Genomic DNA, 21,884 nt, shown 5'->3' on the forward strand with positions numbered 1-21,884 from the left:
GACATATCATGTCTGAGGATTGGAATTGGTCGGAACAGACTTGGGAGGCATAGATGAAGCTGGGTGGCTTGAACCAGGACTTTCCTCATATATTACTGTGAGTTGGTAGCAGAACTATAGAAGATGATGGGCCCGAAGGCGAGGACAGTAATGTAATGTCTTTATTTAACAGCAGGTTGTAATGAGAAATGGAGATGATGATATCTGACTGAGACTGATGATGTGGAACTGATGATGAGCAGAAGAGAATATAACTGAAGTTGATGATACTGGATAGATGAGCAGAATTGGATTGGGACTGATGATGGCGGATTACTGAGTAGAGGTGGTATGAGACTGGTGATGCTGAACTGAAGAGCTGGATTGGTTTAAGAACGATGCTGATGAATTGAAGAACTGGATTGTTTTGAAACCAATGTTGATGAATTGAAGAACTGGTTCTTTTCGAGACCAGTGGTGATGAATTGAAGTACTGGATCAGTTTGAGAACAAGGATGATGAATTGAAGTACTGGATTGGTTTGAGACCGATGATGATGATGAATTAAAGTACTGGTTCGGTTTGGGACCAATGTAGAATATATTGGATGGGACCGATGTTTTGGCGATATCGGATGGGACCGATGGAGGCAGATAATAACAAGTTTCTGTGGTGAAACCATACTGGAGTGTGAGATGGAATAGGAGACTTGATTACCAGACTTGGAACTGGAATGTAACAGGCTGAGGGCCTATTTCATTACCGAACGCAACTGCAATAATGCACGCAGATGGCAAATTGTTGCGTACTGCGCATGCATCGCAGTGCGCAAAGGCTCCACTGCGATCACACTGTGCAGACTACACAGACCCATCGCAGTGTGATTGACAGGAAGTGACCATTTGGGGGTGGTGACAGGGGGTGGTCGGCAAAACGCAGGTGTGTCAGTCCGTTTGAACGCTGTTACAGGAGCATGCATAAATTAGCCACTGCAATGGCATATGCAGCTTGGGCTCCCACTGTGTGCGTTGAACTTAGCAAATTCTGAGTAAGGTCAGACCTGTTGTAATTGTGCGTGAGGCTCCGATGGTACTCAATGTTACCGATGGTTTTGCAGACTTGCAAAGTATTACGGATGCGAGTAAGGGAATATGGGCATCGTTATGTTAGGCTGCGACGGCATTGCAATTGCAAATATTAGCATATTGTCACAGCTGCGATCGCAATAGCGATCTGTAATGAATCAGGCCCTGAGACCGTTCAGATACAGAGTACCAGGGAGCTCAACACAAAGCTGTAACTTCAGCAGAAGCGACATTGTACTGGCAACAGAGGCCAGTCAGGAAATCAACCTGATTTTGCCTGTTAAATGACTACTTTAAAACATCGGGACTCACCGATGCATGAAGTCCACAGCCTATTACATTTACTCCTATATATCCATTGATCTGCTAAGGCATGCTCCTTCCCATACAAATTAGTGCAATAACTCAAAAACAGCTCGTGATGTCATAGAATTGTATTATTGGCATTTATGACACCTCATAAATTACCTTTACAATCAAGATAGCAATGAGGACATTTTTTACTGGTGTATTTACCTTGAATTTTATCTAGTAAATTATGTGTACACTATATAAAGGATTTGTAAACACTTTTCTAGTTACTGTTTTTTCTTGTATTTTAAACAGAAATATGCTTCCTTCTTATCCCTGATTTGGTTGGCAAGTTCTTTCACCATGTTTTCTGGAAAAGCAAATATGATGTTGGGTTGAGACATGTTTCTACAACGACAGCACAGCCTGGGTCTAGGGTAGCAGAATCACTGGGGTGGCAAGCTGACAATTGTTTCATCATTATTAGGGATGTGCGTGGACCTCAGTGTTTTGGTTTTGATTTTGGATCTGTATCTCCTCGTGTTTTGGATCTGGATTAGCCAAAACCGCCCCTTGCGTGTTTTGGTTTTGGACTTGGATTTTTTTTTTTTAAATTGATAAAAACTGCTAAAATCACATAATTTGGTTTTTTTTTGTTCCTAAAGTATTATTAACCTCAATAACATTAATTTCCACTTGTTTTCAGTCAATTTTTACCACCTCACAATATTGTTTTCATCCGGTTTAGGCCCAAAATTTGCACCAAGGTAGCTGGCTGACAAAGCTAAGTGGCAGCAGTGGGTGGCACAAAGAAGTGGCAGCAACTTCCAACATGGCACATAAGGAAACACATGTTTTCATTAATCAAGAGGCCTAAGGGAGTTGGAGTATGTATGTAGTTGAAGGCATGGACAGGAAGGGTTGATTGGGAGTAAATTTAATTGCATTTTTTGATTCTGAAGCAAATTTATGAGGGAGGAGGGGAGAGCATGGGTGAACAATATGTCCCATGTTTTGCCCACAAAGTCAATTTGGTGGTTCAGAATATTTTATTAAATGAAAGGGGCATGCATGAGATGCTGTCTGTGGCCATAAACATTTTTGGCATTCAGCAACTGCATGTCAAAGATTGCAGCAGCAGTGACAGTTCAACTTCCAACATGGCACATCAGGAAACAAATGTTTTTATTATTTAAGGGGCCTGAAGGAGTTGGAGTATGTATGTAGTTGAAGGCAGGGAAAGGAAGATTTGATTAGTAGTAAAAAAAATGTTATTCCAAAGCAAAGTTTTGAGGGAGAAGGAGAGGCATTCACATCAATCCTTGCCCCAGAAAAACCTTGAGCACTATGCCTGCTGCTGCTGGGAGTAGATTTTCATCCCAGAAGGGGACCAGAAAGACTACTAGTAGTACTTTAAAAAAACAATTGACTGTTAGACAATCCTTTGCAAGGGGGAGCAAGTATGACAGCATTCACCCAGTTGCATAGAGGATCACTGACACCATAACATTTATGCTGGTATTAGAAGTGCATCCAATATCCGCCAATAATGCAGTGGGTTTTAGAGTTAATTGAGGTCCTGTGTCCCCGCTACCAAATCCCATCAAGATTCCATTTCACTAGAAAAGCAATTCTCAACCTGTACAGGGACATTAAAAAAAAACTTAATTAGTGGCCTCCAAAATGCCATTGTACCCACTGTCCACTTAACCACAGATATGTGGACAAGCTGAACAGAGCAAATGCAAGATTTAAGATATAAGGTTTAAGTCATACGTTGTCTTTCTTCCCAACAGACACAGATCTGAAGAGATGTTGGTAAGCTAATTGTTAGCTCAAGTGGCAAGTCATGCAGCGTTTGCTTCTCCTTCAGTTTCTCCAGCAAGTGCATCTGCCGAGAAAAAACTAAACTTTCCCAAAAGACCCACTGGTGATGTGGATGAGTCAACACAAAACTTTTTTTGTTGACAATGGGCTTTTCCTTATCATGGGCAATAACTGTTTCTTCCACTGGTGCCTGATTTACACAAACAACATCCTCATCAACAACATTCTTATTAGCGTCAGCTACACAAATATCCTGCTCATCCTGGTGCACTTCCACATAAGCATCCTCAATTTCTATGTCAGCATGTTCACTTCTGCTTACATCATCATAAGAGGCAGAACAACCAGTCATAAATAAATAAAGACCTTAGCCTTTCCTTGCCACTTCATGTGGTGAAAGGGATATTGCCAATTACAGTCAGGTGCATAAATATTGGGACATTGACAGAATTTTCATATTTTGGCCTCTATTCATCACCACAATGGCTTTGAAATGAAACAAACAAGATGTGCTTTAACTGCAGACTTTCAGATTTAATTTGAGGGTAATTACATCCAAATCAGGTGAACGGTGTAGGAATTACAACGGTTTCTATATGTGCCTCCCACTTTTTAAGGGGCCTAAAGTAATGGGACTATCAACTCAAAAGCTATTTAATGGACAGGTGTGGGCTATTCCCTCGTTATTTCATTATCAATTAAGCAGGTAAAAGGTCTGGAGTTGATTCTAGGTGTGACATTTACATTTGGAATCAGTTGCTGTCGACTCTCAATATGAGATGCAAAGAGCTGTCACTATCATTGAAGCAAGCCATCATTAGGCTGAAAAATCAAAACAAACCCATCAGAGAGATAGAAAAAACATTAGGTGTGGCCAAATCAACTGTTTGGAACATTCTTAAAAAGAAAGAATGCACCGGAGAGCTCAGCAACACCAAAAGACCCGGAAGACCACGGAAAACAACTGACAGAAGAATTATGTCCCTGGTGAAGAAAAACCCCTTGATTTGGCCAAACAGTTGGCCAAATCAAGAACACTCTCCAGGAGGTAGGTGTATATGTGTCAAAATCAACAATCAAGAGAAGACTTCACAAGAGTGAATATAGAGGGTTCACCACAAGATGTAAACCATTTGTGAGCCACAAAAACAGGAAGACCAGATTAGAGTTTGCCAAACAACATCTAAAAAAGCCATTACAGTTATGGAACAACATCCTATGGACAGATGAGACAAAGATCAACTTGTACCAGAGTGATGGGAAGAGAAGAGTATGGAGAAGTAAAGGAACTGCTCATGATCCAAAACATACCACCTCATCAGTGAAGCGTGGGCATGTATGGCTGCCAATTGAACTGGTTCCCTTGTATTTATTGATGATGTGACTGCTGACAAAAGCAGCAGAATGAATTCTGAAGTATTTCGGGCAATATTATATGCTCATATTCAGTCAAATTCTTCAGAACTCATTGGATGGCGCTTCACAGTGCAGATGGACAATGACCCGAAGCATACTGCAAAAGCAACCAAAGAGTTTTTTAAGGCTAAAAAGTGGAATGTTATGCAATGACCAAGTCAATCCCCTGACCTGAATCTGATTGAGCATGCATTTCACTTGATGAAGACAAAACTGAAGGGAAAATGCCCCAAGAACAAGCAGGAACTGAAGACATTTGCAGTAGAAGCCTTGCAGAGCATCACCAGGGATGAAACCCAGCGTCTGGTGATGTCTATGCGTTCCAGACTTCAGGCTGTAATTGCCTGCAAAGGATTTGCAACAAAGTATTAAAAAGTGAAAGTTAGATTTAGGATTGTTTAGTTTGCCCCATTACTTTTGGCCCCTTAAAAAGTGGGAGGCACATATAGAAACCGTTGTAATTCCTACACCGTTCACCTGATTTGGATGTAATTACCCTCAAATTAAATCTGAAAGTCTGCAGTTAAAGCACATCTTGTTTGTTTCATTTCAAAGCCATTGTGGTGGTGAATAGAGGCCACAATATGAAAATTCTGTCAATGTCCCAATATTTCTGCACCTGACTGTATATGTCTTTCTGCAGCTAACTTTCCCTTTGATGTTTTTTTCTTTACCACTGTAAAAGATTGGTTCTTTATTTTAGATGCCTTGGCTTAAGCCCTGTATGCCCTTGGGCATCGGCTTTAGTAGATGATGTCGATGGACTAGTATCATCATGACTGGTGGCACTGGCAGCAGCTCCAGCACTAGTATGTGGTTCCTGCTCTCCTCTCAACTGATCGTTCTCTATATCAATAAACACAAATGAACTGAAGTGGGGTACAGCACACACGTCAATTTGTAGCAATTTTAAATATTACACTGCAGTATCAATGACCTACAGTGTCACAAGATTTTTTTATGAATAAGAAAAGAATAACACACTGCGCTGCCACTTAGTGTCACAAGATTATTTATGAATAAGAATAACACACTGCGATACCACTTACAGTGTCACAAGATTATTTAAGAATAAGAAAGGAATAACACTGCGCTGCCAGTTAGTGTCACAAGATTTTTTTATGAATAAGAAAAGAATAACACACTGCACTGCCACTTAGTGTCACAAGATTATTTATGAATAAGAAAAGAAGAACACACTATGCTGCCACTTACAGTGATATCATTATGTTTTATAAATAACGCATGTTAGTTAGCACTTTGTTGTGGTCTTGTAGTCAGTGTGTAGACTAATCATTTATTCATGATTGAGGAAAAAAGTGAAAAGTTGAATATTAGATTGCGCTACCACTTACAGTGTCACAATATTTTTTCTGAATAAGAATAACACACTGCACTACGACTTATAGTGTCACAATATGTGGACAATAAACTGCGGTCTGGCCGGCAGTGTCAGCAAACAATTGGGGAAGAGCACCCCTGAATGAGGCAGCAGTCCTAGCCTGATGGACAGGACAACAACACAGCAGCAGCCACAGTTAATTGACAGGACAAGTGACACAGCAGCACTCACTGAAGGAAGCCTCCCTTTATATACTGCAGCCTAAGCCCCTTTATGGACAACACAGCAGCAGCCTTCATGCCAAGACCGTGACTGGACACACACACTGAGTGATTGACAGTGACTGACTACACTTCTGCTAGCTTCTCTCTCCACAGCCGGAGTGAAAATGGCGCCGATCGTGGGTACCTTTATATAGTTCAAAACCCGCAAGAATCCGACGCGGGAGGATGATGTTTTGCCTCGTTTTGAGATCTGAGTCATGTGGGAAACCTCAAGCGGCATTCGGATCTCAGTCCGGATCTCAAAGTTCGGGTGGGTCCGGTTCTTGGAGAACCGGACCCGCTCATCTCTAATCATTATACTACATCAAGCAAATATAGCAAAACACACATCAGGATTGTGTGAGTGTGATAGCTATTAGTTAACTGACAATTCTGGCAGGCAAATGCTGATAAGAATGTGAGAAACTGAAACTGAACGATAATGAACTGATAACGTCCTGATGACTTCCAACAGATCCTGCTACACTTTCAACTAGGGGTGAGCAGTTCAGATTCTGTGGAATCTGAACTGCTTCGAACAGCGGGGATCCGAGTCCACCTGAACCGTGGCTTGGGTGTTCCAGTCTGACTCAGATCCCACTGCGAGGCCGAACGTCATCCTCCTGACGTCGGATTCTCACGAGAGTTCGCCTCTACATAAGGCGCCAAGCCCGGGACTCGGCGCCATTTCACTCCCACGCTCCTCTCTGCTCTGCTGAAACTGGCTGTGTACAGAGACTCACAAGTAGCTGTGTTGGCAAAGTGCCTGTGTAAGGGGCCACCCTGCATGCTGATGTATGCTGTGTCATCAGGGCCAGATTATAAGGGGGGGGGGGCGAAGGGGGCAGTCGTCCCAGGGCCCCCACACATGGGAGGCTCCCACGTAGTCACAACCACTTACATTAATGGAGGAACAGCATTTCGCTGCCTGCACTCCAGTTCACCTCTGCGCTGTCCCCGCCCCCTCCACAGCAGCAGCTGCGGCCATTGGTCACATTCTTCCCTGGACTGTCTGTCTCTCTCAGGCTCAGGCTGAAGACAGAAGTCGTGTGCACATGTGCGGCTGTGCCACAATGCTAGGCTCCGGCGACCATCCTCCTGCTTCCCTCGTTGTCCCCGCTATCCTTTGATGGTCTGGTCCCGGCCCGAGCAGAAGAAACAGAGTCGCTGTATAGAGCATATGGAGATCCTAATCAGCGCTCCCGCAGCGAGTATACTGCGCTCCTTCCCGGGTGTTTAAACTCCCTGTTGTGTCTGCCCCTGCAGCAGGCGTTCTTCCCTCCCCTCTCCCCCCAGAGTATGCAGGTTTTTGTAGTCTCATTTGTGTTCTAGGGGCTCATTTATCATTCAATATTTGAGGTAAAATCCCCGGGGGTTTACCTCAAATACTAAGTATCCCCCGTATGTATGAAGGAGGGACTGCAGCAGGTATCTCCAATACCTGCTGCGATCCCTCCTTTGCCGCTGGCAGCCACCTCCCCCATAGGTTTCTATGGGGGATGCGATGCTGCCAAATGTACCAATATCTGGAATGCGGAGCATTCCCGATATTGGCGCCAGCAGCTAATGCCATCTGAAGGTAGCGTTAGCCGCTGTAGTCTATAGGCACTTACCGCATATCAGCCAGCGCTAAGTGTCCTCCGCCGGCAATGGGCGCCACTCATGTGCAGTCCGCGGGACTGCACATGCGCAGCAGCCCCGAATGCAATTCGGCCACATCGCAAGAGCCCATCACCCTACATGTATATATGTAGTGCCATAATATGGATTATAACAGTAGTCAAATAGTGGTGTCCACTGTGTACTAACCCTACCTCTGCACAACACAACTGATGGTCTCAAACACATTAAGAAGGCAAGTAATTCCACAGATTGACTCTTGACAGGGCACAGCTGTTAATTCAAAACCATTCCAGGAGACTACCTCATGAAGCTGATTGAGAGTATGCCAAGAGTGTGCAAAGCTGTCATCCAAGCAAATGGGGGCTACTTTGAGGAATCTAAAGTGCAACACATATTTTGATTTGTTTAACACTTTTTTGTTTACAACATAATTCCATATGTGTTCTTTCATAGTTTTGATGTCTTCAGTATTAATCTATGTTGAAAATAATTTAACTAAACAAAAACCATTGAATGAGAAGGTGTGTCCAAACTTTTGACTGGTACTGTATATATATATAATATATATATATATATATATATATATATATATAATGTATATGTGTGTGTATGTATATATATATATGCATGTGTGTGTGTATATATATATATATATATATATATATATTCTTGTACTAGAGTTACATTGATAGGGACCCCCACAAGTTTGTTGCCCAGGGGCCCCCGCAAACCTTAATCCGACCCTGTGCGCTATACTCTGCTGATTAAGTGGCTGTGTCCAGAATCTCACAAGTGGCTGTGCTGGCAAAGTGACTGTGTAAGGGGGCACACTGCACGCTGATGTATGCTGCGCTATGTTCTGCTGATTAAAGTGTCCAGACTCACAAGTGGCTGTGTGTACAAAAAAAGAAAAAAGTAAAAAGTTAAAAAAAAATAAAAAAATCCACTTAATTTTTGGTGCTGTATCCCACTGTGTATACAGGCATCATGACTCCATGGGCCTTAGCTTTTTGTGTATACAAGCACTGTGACTCCTTGGGCCATAGCCCACTGTGTATACAGGTACTATGACTCTGATGGCCGTACTCCACTGGGTGGGCCCAAGGGCAATTCCATCTACCTTTCATTTCTGCCACTGCTGTGTGGCAATATTTCATAGATGTGCTCTAACCTGCAGTGTCTGTGTCGCTGCTCTGTCGCTTAGTAACCAGCCAGTTCACTGCAGCCTTTGGCCAATAATGGTGAAAACAATATTGTGAGCTGTGAGGTGGTCTAAACTGACTGGAAATGACTGGAAATTAATGTTATTGAGTTTAATAATACTCTAGGAACAAAAAAAAAGCCCAAACTTTGTGATTTTAGCTTTTTTTGGCAATTTTTGTCAAAAAATCCAAATCCAAAGCCAGTCATGGCAGGTTTGGCAAATCCAAATCTAAAGCCGGACGACGAATCAGAGCCAAATCCAAATCCATCAAAAATGGTCCGGCACACATCCCTACTTTCAACAGTGAGTGTTGCTAACCCTCCCTCTAATGCCTAACCCTTCCCTCCTGACAGGGGTGGTGGAGGGGGAGTACTCTTTACTCAGGCCTAAGTCAGGCTTGCCTACCCTCCCGATTTGGCTGTCTGTTAGTACCCAGTCTTGTTTTAGAACTGTTTTGTTCCCAAATGTAAAGAGCAATGGAATATGCTGCCACTGTATAAATAACTGTTAATAAATAACTAAATATTAAAAAATCTACTTTAAACTAGGGATGTGCAGGCTCGGTTTTACTCGGATTTACTCGGTTCTTATCGCCACTTTACCGCAAATTCGGATTTATTATATTGGCTATCCAAAACACATGATAGGCGATAGCCAATAAAATCCGAGTAAAACCGAACCCGCTCACCCCTACTTTAAACCACTAAAATTAGGGGTCTATTCAATTAGGAATGAGTTGGGTCATGCAGTCCATTTTCAAAGCATATGCACACCCCCGAGCAGGTGAAAAGGTAGAGGAAATCATTATTTTATGGAAATATGTCAGAACACACTGAAAACCCTCTGGTACACCCCTACCAATGAATAATAGTGCACTTGGAGGGATTTAAGCAGTATAATTTGGCCGATAAAAACAGGTCATGTTTCAAGTGAAATTTTCTAAAAAGCTAAAAAAATCAGAGAGTTAAATGGTATTGGACAGGTATGTGGAGTTGTTTTGTTCATGGGAAAGGGGTTTTCGAACGTTCAGATGGAAGTTATACGAGTGCGTTTTCCAACATTTTTCCAAACTTTTATAAAACCAAAAATACTTTGATGGCTTTACTTGCTGAACAACACTTGCTAGCTACAAGTTTTCTACCATTATTAAAAAATTTAAAAATCAACCATTCAACATATGTTAAGAACCTCCAATACTTTACTTATGACCACTAGCAGCCTACCAAATGGTCCTGCTATCTCAGTTTTCTGGGGTCCAGAATAATTTCCCCATTATTTCATGCACTTCTACCAGGTCACTTTTGTAGAAATAAAAAAAGTGGAACTTTAATGCGAGTCGCCATTTCTAATTGGAACTCGTATTTCTCGGGTGTGTGCATTGAAGTATGAGAGTTTTAGGCATACTTGCCTACTTTTGAAAAAGCATTTCAGGGAGATTGTGAAAGCAGCACCTATGAGCGCGGCGGTAAAGTGGGTGTGTACTGCTACATCTGAGAGGCGTGTCATAAAATTGATTTACATCCACATGTAAATGACCCTCAAAGCAGTTAGTAAGATCTACTTGTTGATGAAAACACACTGATACTCCTCAGAAAATGCATGTAGCCATAGGGATCATTGGGGCAGATGTATGAAGCTCTGGAAAGTGATAAAGTGCAGAGTGATAAACGACCAACCAATCAGCTCACAACTGTCAGGTTACAGGCTGTGTTTGAAAAATGAGAGGTGGGAGCGGATTGGTTGGTCATTTATCACTCTGCACAGCTTCATACATCTGCCCCATTGTGCCTTATAACCAATGCAGGGAAATTATACTAATGATCCCATTTGAATGTACATATCTCTGTTTTTTCTTTTATATAACAGCTTCATAATGGGGGTAAGGTGAAATGAGGGAGATTGGTAGACTCATCAGGGAGACAAGGAGATTGCTGCTATTTCAGGGAGTCTCCCTGACAATGAGGGAGAGTTGGCAAGTATGGTTTTAGGATGCAAGTTCACTTTTGCATACTTGCATTTAATTGAATTGGCTCTTTAGAATGTGATTAGATATATACTGTGTTGTAAAGGAGGAGGCCGACTATAACAAATATTTCTGAGACAAGACATAAAATAATTACAGTGACTGCGTATTTTATAGGCTAATGCGAGCAGCGTGTCATCTGAGTCATGTTGATTTATAAGAGACATTTAAGGTAGTTTATCCGGTAACTCCATTCAAATAAAATTACAGGACTAACATATATGAATAAAAAAACATATAGTGTATCACACATTATTGGTTCCCATTTGGTGATAACCTATGTTAATAAAAAATACAGACTTGTTTACTGGAATAAAATTAAATCAACTCTCCCCAAACTGTTTTTCTCTTTCATGAGCCATGGCATTATTATGGGCCTGATTCAGATTTGGGAATAGAGTAAGATATAGCTAGTAACTGTTTACCTGGACAAACCATATTACACTGCAACGGGTGCAAATACATACATGTTTTGCATGCAGCGTAAATACTGGCTGCTTTTGCATGTAGCCCACAAGTGTTGGACAGCTTTATTTGTACACAGCACTTTAGATCTCAGTTTCTACACACCCCTCCCAAATCTAAATCTCTCTGCACATTTTACACCTGTCCCACCTGCAGTGCAGCATGATCTTACCAATATGCACAGTTACTTGCTATATGTCACTTTATTCACAAATCTGAATCAGGCCCTATGTTTGAAGACTAAAAAATGAGATATAGACCTACTCCAGTCCTATCACTTTTAGGGGTAAATTTACTAAAGTGAGAGTTTTTAGAAGTGGAGATGTTGCCCATGGCAGCCAATCAGATTCTAGCCATTTTCTTCTAGAAGGTGCTAGTTAAATGTGAAGTAGAATCTGTTTGGTTGCTATGGACAACATCTCCACTTCTAAAAACTCTCACTTTAGTAAATATACCCCTTAAAGTTGTTTATTTGCTCTTGAACACTTACCTCACATGTGCACGTGTGTTTTTAAATATTTTTGTCCTATGAATTTACAGACGAAGGGAATAAATAGTGTTTCAATGCTAAATATAATAGTATTTAAATTTTAATCATATATTAGCCATAATATTGGTGTTGAAAGCTTTACATTTGGTGCTGATCATTATTCTGAGGAGCACAGCCCATAATTGGTATATACAATATTAAAACATTAATTCATTAGCATTTGGGAGTCAGTTTTACTATAGCAATTTTCCCATACAGATTTCTATATCTTTGATGTGCGGTATGCAACTATACAGTTTGTACACACCAGAATGCCACATGGCGGAATGTTTCTGTAATGTCTGTGTATGTGCTCATTCATACAGACAAACAAGGAGATCAGGAGCTGTAGTCAGCATGCTTTCATCACCTTTACTGACCTGGGGACAAAACATAAGGCAACAACATTTTGCAGCAGTGCTGTCAAACAATGCAGTGAATATAACAGTGGTAAGATATGGTAGTGCAGGCATTAAACAACAATGAATCTGGCAGAGCCAGATTCCAATATATAACAATTCCCTCCCCATGTAGATAATGTTCTCTCCCCCCACTGCTTACAAGTCCAGTCTTTGTGGTTTGTGTCTTACCCTAGGAGGGTAATGGCGATCCTCATGTCCTCACCTACGAACTTGGAGCATGAGAACTTACGATGCCTGCAGACAGTGCCAGATTAAGGTCCACATGGGCCTGGAGCTGAAATTTCTGAAGGGCCTATTGTGTGTCCCTGCAAGGGTGTGCGGAGGGAGGGGGATATGACCAGTGCAGTAATGGTGTGGCCTGCATCATAAACTATGGGTATTGCCTTTATTCAAACTTCAATCATCCTCCCCACTTCATTTATATCAACAGTGTATTGTGAAAGTATACAAATGTACAAAATTGACCACCATATAATACAGAGAGCATCAGTGACCGACATATAATGCAGAGAGCATCAGTACCACCATATAATACAGAAAGCATCAGTTACCACCATATAATACAGAGAGAATTAATGACTACCATATAATACTGAAAGCATCAGTGACCACCATATAATACAGAGAGCATCAGTGACCCTCATCTAATACAGAGAGAACATCAGTGACCCACCATACACTACCAAACACAGTGACCAGAGTACAGTATAGAGCGCTACATAATACCCACAATGTAATACAAAGAGCATGTTAACACTGCAACATATTATCACCCATCTCATCATTAAATAACCCGTCCTCAAAATTAACACAATCTGTCCTCATATCAAACCCAAACATTAACACAATCTGTCATCATTAACCACTTTATAATCATTTAATTCATCATCCCCATTTCATTTCATTAACTTTCAAAAACTCCCTCATTACCTCCCTAAGGGGGCCTATTCATTATGACTTATGGACCCATTACATTTGCGGAAACTGGAGTTTCCACATGTTTTTTATAATGATGCGCTTTATTTTTAGGGGCCAGAGTGGATCCTTTGCAACATCCGCACTGCGAGACCTTTGGCCATGCACATGCGTGAACTCATGCACAGTTGGCTAGGTCGGCGGCTCCGGTAATTATCACTGCTACTTTAGTAGTAGTGTTATGGATCACAGGGACAGCTACTTTTTGGAGCAGCTGTACCCACAGGAGCAATACTGAATTGCTCATGTAATTAAATATCCACTGCCACAACTTGCAGAGAGTTGGATACTTAGAGGTCTATTTACTAAGCCTTGGATGGAGATAAAGTGAACAGAGATAAAGTCCCAGCCAATCAGCTCCTAACTGCCATGTTGTATGCTGTGTTTAAAAAATTACAGGAGCTGATTGACTCGGACTTTATCTTCATTAACTTTAAGGCTTAGTAAACAGGCTCCATTGCGTGCCATCCAGTCCACAGATAAATAGGCCTCACAGTCTCATCAAAATACACCAGTCCCCCAGTCTCACCATTAACCTGTAGTAGATTTTACTCCATCAAGCGCAGGTAATCTGTTATGCTCCTGTAGCTGATCCAGGTACTTGTGCCATAGTACACTGGGCTCAATTTCGAGTATGTATGACAATGGCCCCCTACATTGCGTAACCTTTGCGATTACCCACTTCTGCTCTCCATGGTAGTTCTGTGCCCACACAGTCTGTCCTTCCGACAAAGCCCGAATTGTGGTGCCCCCGGTAACTTGAGACTGCTTCAGTTGTCGGTCACGAATCAGTCCACGAATATCTGGTTTGATCAAATCCACCTGAGGTTCCTACCTAGGAACAACATAGCTGGGGTTTGGTTGGTTGTGGCATGAACAGCATTCCTGTATGCAAACAAAAAATTGTAACAAAAGCTGTAATGTTCCCTTATCTGTTCGCATGGCGCGGCAAGCTTGCTTTAAAGTATGTATGAAACGTTTAGTTTATCCATTCGTAACCGGGTGCGACGGGGTGGAGGTAATGTGCTGAATTCCATTTTTCTTAATGAAGATCTGAAACTCTTCAGCAGTAAACTGAGACCCGTTATCACTGACCACCTGCTCCGGTACCCCTGTTCTGGCAAAAAGACTTCTCAACACTTCCACCATGTGTGCATCTGTAGTAGACGTGACTATAAAAACTTCAGGCCATTTGGAACAGGCATCCACCACCACCAGAAACATGGACCCAAGAAATGGTCCCGCAAAGTCCACGTGAATCCGCTGCCAGCGTGGATGGCTACTCCCAGGGGTGTAACGGTGATGGTGTGGGCATATTTTGGACAGATAGGCACCCAGAATACTCTCTGGCCAGATTCTCCAATTGCTGATCCAACCCTGGCCACCATACAAAACTCCTTGCCAGTGCCTTCATTTTGACTACACCTAAGTGGCCTCCAAGACTCTTAAATCAAGACAGGGATGAATCCTGCACCAGTGTCTTTATCATAACTAATATCTTCAATGGTCCTCAAAATAGCTAAAATCTGTAGTTACATGTCTCTACCATATAGTTATACGCTACCCACTATACTAAATTTTTACATATATCACAAAAATAAGAAGAGATAGGTAAGTCATTTCGAGGGTGCACTAGCGACCACAAAAATATGATTTAAAGTTGGTATGTATTAAATATATCAATATATAAATATATCAATCTCATAAGTTAAAATAGGTGAAATATAAAACGAAAGAACATTAAAAAAAGAATGAAAAATAGTAAAGTGTATTAAAATCTATGTTCAACAAAACAACCGTTGTCTGTGTCGTTCCTTTTCCGTATATACAGAAGTGGGGTGGCTGACTGGCTGGGGACAGAAGTGGAGGTGGCTGGCTGGCAAGGGACAGAAGTGAGGGTTTCTGGCTGGCTGGGGACAGAAGAGGGGTGGCTGGCTGGGGACAGAAGAAAGGGTAGCTGGCTGGGGACAGAAGTGGGGGTTTCTGGCTGGCTGGCTGGTGACTGGCTGGCTGGGGACAGAAGAGGGGGTGGCTGGCTGGGGACAGAAGTGGGGGTTTCTGGCTGGCTGGGGACAGAAGTGGGGGTTTCTGGCTGGCAAGGGACAGAAGTGGGGGTTTCTGGCTGGCTGGGGTCAGAAGTGGAGGTGGCTGGCTGGGGACAGAAGAGGGGGAGGCTGGCTGGGGATAGAAGTGGGGCTGGCTGGGGACAGAAGAGGGGCTGGCTGGCTGGTTGACTGGCTGGGGACAGAAGGGGTGGCTGGCTGCTGGGGACAGAAGAAGGGGTGGCTGGCTGTCTGGCTGGGGACAGAAGAAGGGGTGGCTGGCTGCTGGGGACGGAAGAGGGGGTGGCTGGCTGAGGACAGAAGTAGGGGTGGCTGGCTGGGGACAGAAGTGGGGGTGGCTGGCTGTCTGTGGACAGAAGTGGTGGCTGGCTGCTGGGTACAGAAGAGGGGGTGGCTGGCTGGGGACAGAAGTGGGGCTGGCTGGCTGGGGACAAAAGAGGAGGGGGTGGCTGGCTGGGGACAGAAGTGGAGCTGGCTGGCTGGGGACAGAAGAGGGGGTGGCTGGCTGCTGGGGACAGAAGAGGGGGTGGCTGGCTGCTGGGGACAGAAGAGGGGGGTGGCTGGCTGGCTGGTGACTGGCTGGCTGGGGACAGAAGAGGGGGTGGCTGGCTGGGGACAGAAGAAGGGGTGGCTGGCTGCTGGGGACAGAAGAAGGGGTGGCTGGCTGCTGGGGACAGAAGAGGGGGTGGCTGGCTGTCTGGCTGGGGATGGAAGAGGGAGTGGCTGGCTGAGGACAGAAGAGGGGGTGGCTGGCTGTCTGGGGACAGAAGTGGGGGCTGGCTGCTGGGGACAGAAGAGGGGGTGGCTGGCTGTGGACAGAAGTGGGGCTGGCTGGCTGGGGACAGAAGAGGAGGGGGTGGCTGGCTGGGGACAGAAGTGGAGCTGGCTGGCTGGGGACAGAAGAGGGGGTGGCTGGCTGGGGACAGAAGAGGGGGTGGCTGGCTGCTGGGGACAGAAGAGGGGGTGGCTGGCTGGCTGGTGACTGGCTGGCTGGGGACAGAAGTGGGGGTTTCTGGCTGGCTGGGGATAGAAGTGGGGGTTTCTGGCTGGGGACAGAAGAAGGGGTGGCTGGCTGTGGACAGTAGAGGGGGTGGCTGGCTGTGGACAGAAGTGGAGCTGGCTGGCTGGGGACAGAAGAGGGGGTGGCCGGCTGGGGACAGAAGTGGGGGTTTCTGGCTGGCTGGGGACAGAAGTGGGGGTTTCTGGCTGGGGACAGAAGAAGGAGTGGCTGGCTGATGACTGAAGTGGGGGTGGCTGGCTGGGGACAGAAGAAGGGGTGGCTGGCTGTGGACAGAAGACGTGGTGGCTGGCTGTGGACAGAAGTGGAGCTGGCTGGCTGGGGACAGAAGAGGGGGTGGCTGGCTGGGGACAGAAGAGGGGGTGGCTGGCTGGCACAGAAGTGGAGTTGGCTGGCTGGCTGGGGACAGAAGTGGGGGTGGTTGGCAGTCCGGGGACACAAAAGGCTGGCAGGCTGTCTGGGGACACAGAAGGGGAACAGGCTGTCTGGGATCATAAAAGGAGGTATGAGGTCTGAGGACACAGAAGGGGGGCAGGCTGTCTGGGGACAGAGAAGGGGGAACAGACTGTCTGGGATCATAAAAGGAGGTAGGAGGTCTGAGGACACAGAAGGGGAGCAGGCTGTCTGGAAACACAAAAGGAGGGCAGGCTGTCTGGAAACACAAAAGGAGGGCAGGCTGTCTGGGAACACAATAGGGGGCAGGCTGTCTGGGAACACAGAAGGGGGCTAGCTGGCTGTGGACACAGAAGGGGTGGCAGGCTGTCTGGGAACACAGAAGGCGGCTAGCTGGCTGTGGACATAGAAGGGGTGGCAGGCTGTCTGGGAACACAGAAGGGGGCTAGCTGGCTGTGGACACAGAAGGGGGGGAAGGCTGTTTGATACTGAAATAGATATGTAATAGTGGAATACAATTCACCTTAATCATCCCAGCACAAACTACTCCCTGAGGATTTGTTTTCACTGGATGTACAAGGAATAGATTGCATTCTAATAAACTATAAAAGTACACTTTCCAGTATTATACTAATTTAACCCAAGGTTTGCTGGATCAGTTAAAACCAAGGGATTTTATAATATCCTCAACATTTGATCATGCAAGTATAAAGCAGTGCATTCTGGGTCTCTATGTATTATTTATGCAGTAATACAACACACAGATTATTTTGCTGAATTCTGATAGCATCAATGATATGAAATCACAAGATAACATTAGCCATTGCTTATTGTGACATGATAGAGGCAGACATATGCATCACAATCAGTTTTTACATCACATTATTTTAGTGACCCACTTTAATTTTTTTTACCAAGTTTTGCTGTTCTTCCTTTGATATTTGGTATTAGCCTGCATAATATTAAGAGTTAAGTTTTAATAACTAGTGCACCACTTATGACATTTCATCTTTCTTCTTCTTGTTTCCAAACATAATATAGATGTCTGTGGTAGCACCCCTCATTTGCATTATTGAATTCTTTTGATACATGATATTAGGGTCTTTGGGCCTGATTCAGACCCGCTCGCGAGCGCTGTTGCCCTAGTGCGCATGCGCGAGACCCGAATAGCGACGGCCAAGCCATCGCTATGGGTCTCGCACCAAAGGGGGCGTGCTGTCGATGGTGAGTGACAGCACGCCCCCTTTGGTGGGCGTGCCGGGGGCGTTGATGCCCAGACGGAGGCGTTCCCATGGGAACGCCTACCGTCTGGGGCCGGCCCCACTGACATCACTAGTGATGTCAGTGGGAGTGCTTTTGGCTCTGATAGAGCCAAAAGCACCCTGGGCTTGCGGCAGATGAGACCCTACCGCAAGGGTCTCGTCGCAAGCCCGATGGTCGCGATGGTCTTGACCATCGCGACCATCTTTTTGGCCGCTCGCATAAGCTGTGGGTGGTCACCCACAGCTATGCGAGCGGCCAGGAGGCCGCTCCAATAATAGGTAGGACAGCCCTGATTCAGAGCGAGCGCTCTTGTCAGAGCGTCCGGCTCTGAATCAGGCCTTCTGTCTTCTCTGTCTGAGAAGAGATACAATTATTCTTGCGTAACTGTAATTTCTCTATTGGTGACTCTGCAATGGGTCTGCATACACTCTGCACTCTCATTCCCGATTGCAGTGATTGGTTCGCACACACGCGCACTGTGATGCAACATTGTGCGTCTTGGCACTTGCAATCCTTACTGAATCAGGCCCTGAGTCTTTTTCTCAGGTGACAGGAAACCTGGCTTCACTCCCTCACCCGCCATTTCCCATTTAGCTTAGCTGAAGTACACTGCCAGTTTGTAATGATTTGTGTTCACAGTACATTGTACAGGAGATCCACGGATCCACAGCCTAATAGGTAACTCATTACAGCACCTGTTTAGATAAAGTAACAGATGTTAATTATATCACATATATCTTTCTTCCCTCCCCTTCCCAGGAATAACATCTAATGCAACAACTGGGAAATTAAAATGGTTTATATAATGTTAGTTTAATTTCTTTCAGAAATATCTATAGCATAATTATTTTGTGCTGAGACGTATGTTGCTATTGGTGTTTTATTGTATTGTTATAGGCAATGCAAAATAAAAGAGATGTAGTATTGTAGGGTGGCTTTCAGGCCATAAGTGTATAGCTTTAACCTTCACTCCCTACCAGTGTGTTTAGACATCTGTGTGTCACAACAATTGACGTGTGACATTGAAGAGTCTAAAAAGATGACATTGAAGATGTTTCATGAGGAATATACATGAAATATATTTTAACAACTAAAGTAAAGGAAATGTCTAAGGTTTACTTCCATTCTCTTATATTTATTATGATTTCACTTGTATCTATCACAATATTACAACACAGAATTATTATTTATCAACACTGTGAGCCTATCGTCACCAGGATACCACAAGGACACATGGGGGCATATTCAATTGTTTGCGAGAATAGCAAAAAACCCGCACCTGCAAGCTTTTTCCTGCAGGTGCGGGTTTTCTGCTATTCTATTAGATGCGTGGTTTTTTAAATAACACGCATCGGGAGTTTTTTTTCACGCACTACCTGAGCAAGCGTGATTTTTCCTAAAATCGATGATTTTAGGAAAAATCACCGACACTTGCTCTGACACCCCCGCGGCACCGTCCCTGGGAACTAATTAAGCAATTGGAAGAATCCAATTAGCTTCATTAGTCTTTAATTACTCACCTTCTGAAGCGCTGTCTTCTGCATCTTCTTCTGCATCCAGCGGCGGGAGCCGGCTCTTCTGCAGCAGGGTGAGTATGTCAGTGTGTGTGCTGTATGTAAGTGTGTATGAGTGAGTGTGTGTGTGTGTGTGTGTGTGGCCCCCCGGAATGGGCGCTGGGAGAACTACATCTCCCAGCAGCCCTTGCTCCTCCCATCAGCCCCGGGACTCCCAGCAGCCCCCTCTCAAGTAAGAAGAGAGAGGGGAAGCCACTGGGAGCCGCAGAGGGTATGCAATCGGGAAGCCGACTGCCTAAATACCGGCAGCCGACCTACCGACTCTCATAGGGTGAAATGCCGGGCGTCTAGATGTAGATGCCCGGCACTTCCCCGACGCCGGGAGACCGGCGCCCGGCATCCTGATTGTAGTGATGCCGGGCGCCGCGAGCGGACAGCCGCGGGGGGGAGGGTTAGGTTTAGGGCTCCCGGTTGGGACTTAGGGTTAGGCACCCCCTAGGGAGGGTTAGGGTTAGGCTAGGGGGAGGGAGGGTTGGGGTTAGGCACCTCCGGGGGGGACTTAGGGTTAGGCACCCCCCCGGGGGACTTAGGTTTAGGCAGCGGGGAAAGGGGTGGTTAGGGTTAGGCACTTACAGGGGGGATTAGGGTTAGGCACTTGGGGGGGAAGTTAGGGTTAGGCACCCCTAAGGAGGGTTAGGGTTAGGGGGGTTAGGTTAGTCTATACTTACCTCTCCACGATCGGGATTTCCAGCGCTGTCGGGCTTCCGCTGCCGGGATCTCTGCTCATGTCGGGCTGCCTCTGCAGCGAATTGAACCATGCGGCCGGCGGTATTTCATGCCAATTCCCCGCAGAGACCCCCTGCCAGGTAGGTTTTTTTTTTCTTTTTACGCAGCGCGGGGTTTTCAGAGCTGAAAACCCACGACCACTGTTTTTTTAATTGAATACCGCGGGTAGTGGGAGCGCACATACCCGCGGTATTCCGGAATTGGGCGCGAGGTGCGCAAGGTTTTTAACTCACTAAACCTCACGCCCAATTGTATATGCCCCATGGTTACAACAAGCACCATGGTCTTGAACACAAACTAAAAACAATACTGGCAGTAATATACACATGATGAATGTATGCACACATTTGCACAAACAGATATTTACCACTTACATCTCGTTGTTGGTTTCAGGTGCTCCATCAGGTGTCCTCAGCGACTGTTCTCCAAAGTGACGGCGAGGGATGTGCTGTTTTCCAGAAGAGGAAGTGAAGATCCATGAGAACAATCTTAAATCGCTCCCTATTCTCCATCGCAGAAAGTACATTACTATTTAGTGGATCTAGAATTTATATTTAAGGTCCAATGAAGATTATTGATCAAGAAGCCACTCAAATACAATGCATGACAAAGTTATAGTTAGGCAGCCAAAATGACTGAGAGCCACAGTTTCAATTGCTCAGCAAGTAAGTTGTAGATCACTGTTTAAGTAAGATCCAATAGTGAGAAAGTGCCTATGGGAGATGTCGTACAATCGTTCACCAAGGTTTCTTGAGGTCCAGTATTCAATGCAAATAGCACCTCCAAGTACACATCAATAAATAGCTTAGATAGTGAGAGAAGATAACTATTGGTTGACTGCGTTACAGGTTTGTGAGGAAGGAATTCAATTTAGCATTCACAAGAACTTTATTCAGCAAGACTATGATCACAAGCCAGAAATCCTGCTCAGTAGCTACTGCCTCTGTTGACATATGTCATCACTTGCAGAAGGTCTGTGACAGCACCCTAGAGACACAGTGCCTTTAAAGCACCTCTGCGCTGCCAGTAGCTATTTCCAGATAAGTGGCAAGCCTCCTGCAAAGGCCTCATAGCACCCAATCAGGCAGGAATGGAGGTGGGACCAGGCTAATAGAAGCTTAGCCATGGGCAGGTGGAAGGACATGGGAACTTTTTTTTTTTTTTTAACTCCACACACCCCCTGGATCTGTTTCATCATGTGCTTACACAGCCTCTAACACCTGCTTGGTCTGCAGAGAGCCGTTCATCCTCAGCAGGCACACTGTACCTACATAAAGCATACTGGCTGCTATGCCTCATAGCCGTAGTCCACAAATCCCATTTGAGAGAGTACAAATTAAAGTTATAATCAGGAAACTCCTTCATATGTTAATATTATAATAGTAAAATATTTGTAATATATA

At 44.7% G+C, this 21,884-nt stretch overlaps 1 protein-coding gene across 1 annotated transcript in view; it reads right to left on the bottom strand.

The window, feature by feature from the left end:
* Window positions 1-21,412, bottom strand: part of GLS2 (glutaminase 2) — a 130,448-nt gene extending 109,036 nt beyond the window's left edge. The window contains exon 1 of the mRNA XM_088473152.1: window positions 20,856-21,412. Within this exon, the coding sequence (XP_088329278.1) occupies window positions 20,856-21,007 (152 nt within the window). The 5' untranslated portion in view covers window positions 21,008-21,412. The remainder of the gene's footprint in view (window positions 1-20,855) is intronic.
* Between the last annotated feature and the right edge of the window lie 472 nt (window positions 21,413-21,884).

This window comes from Taudactylus pleione, unplaced genomic scaffold (genome assembly GCF_031769625.1).
Source record: "Taudactylus pleione unplaced genomic scaffold, aTauple2 ptg000130l, whole genome shotgun sequence".
Taxonomy (NCBI): Eukaryota; Metazoa; Chordata; class Amphibia; order Anura; family Myobatrachidae; genus Taudactylus; species Taudactylus pleione.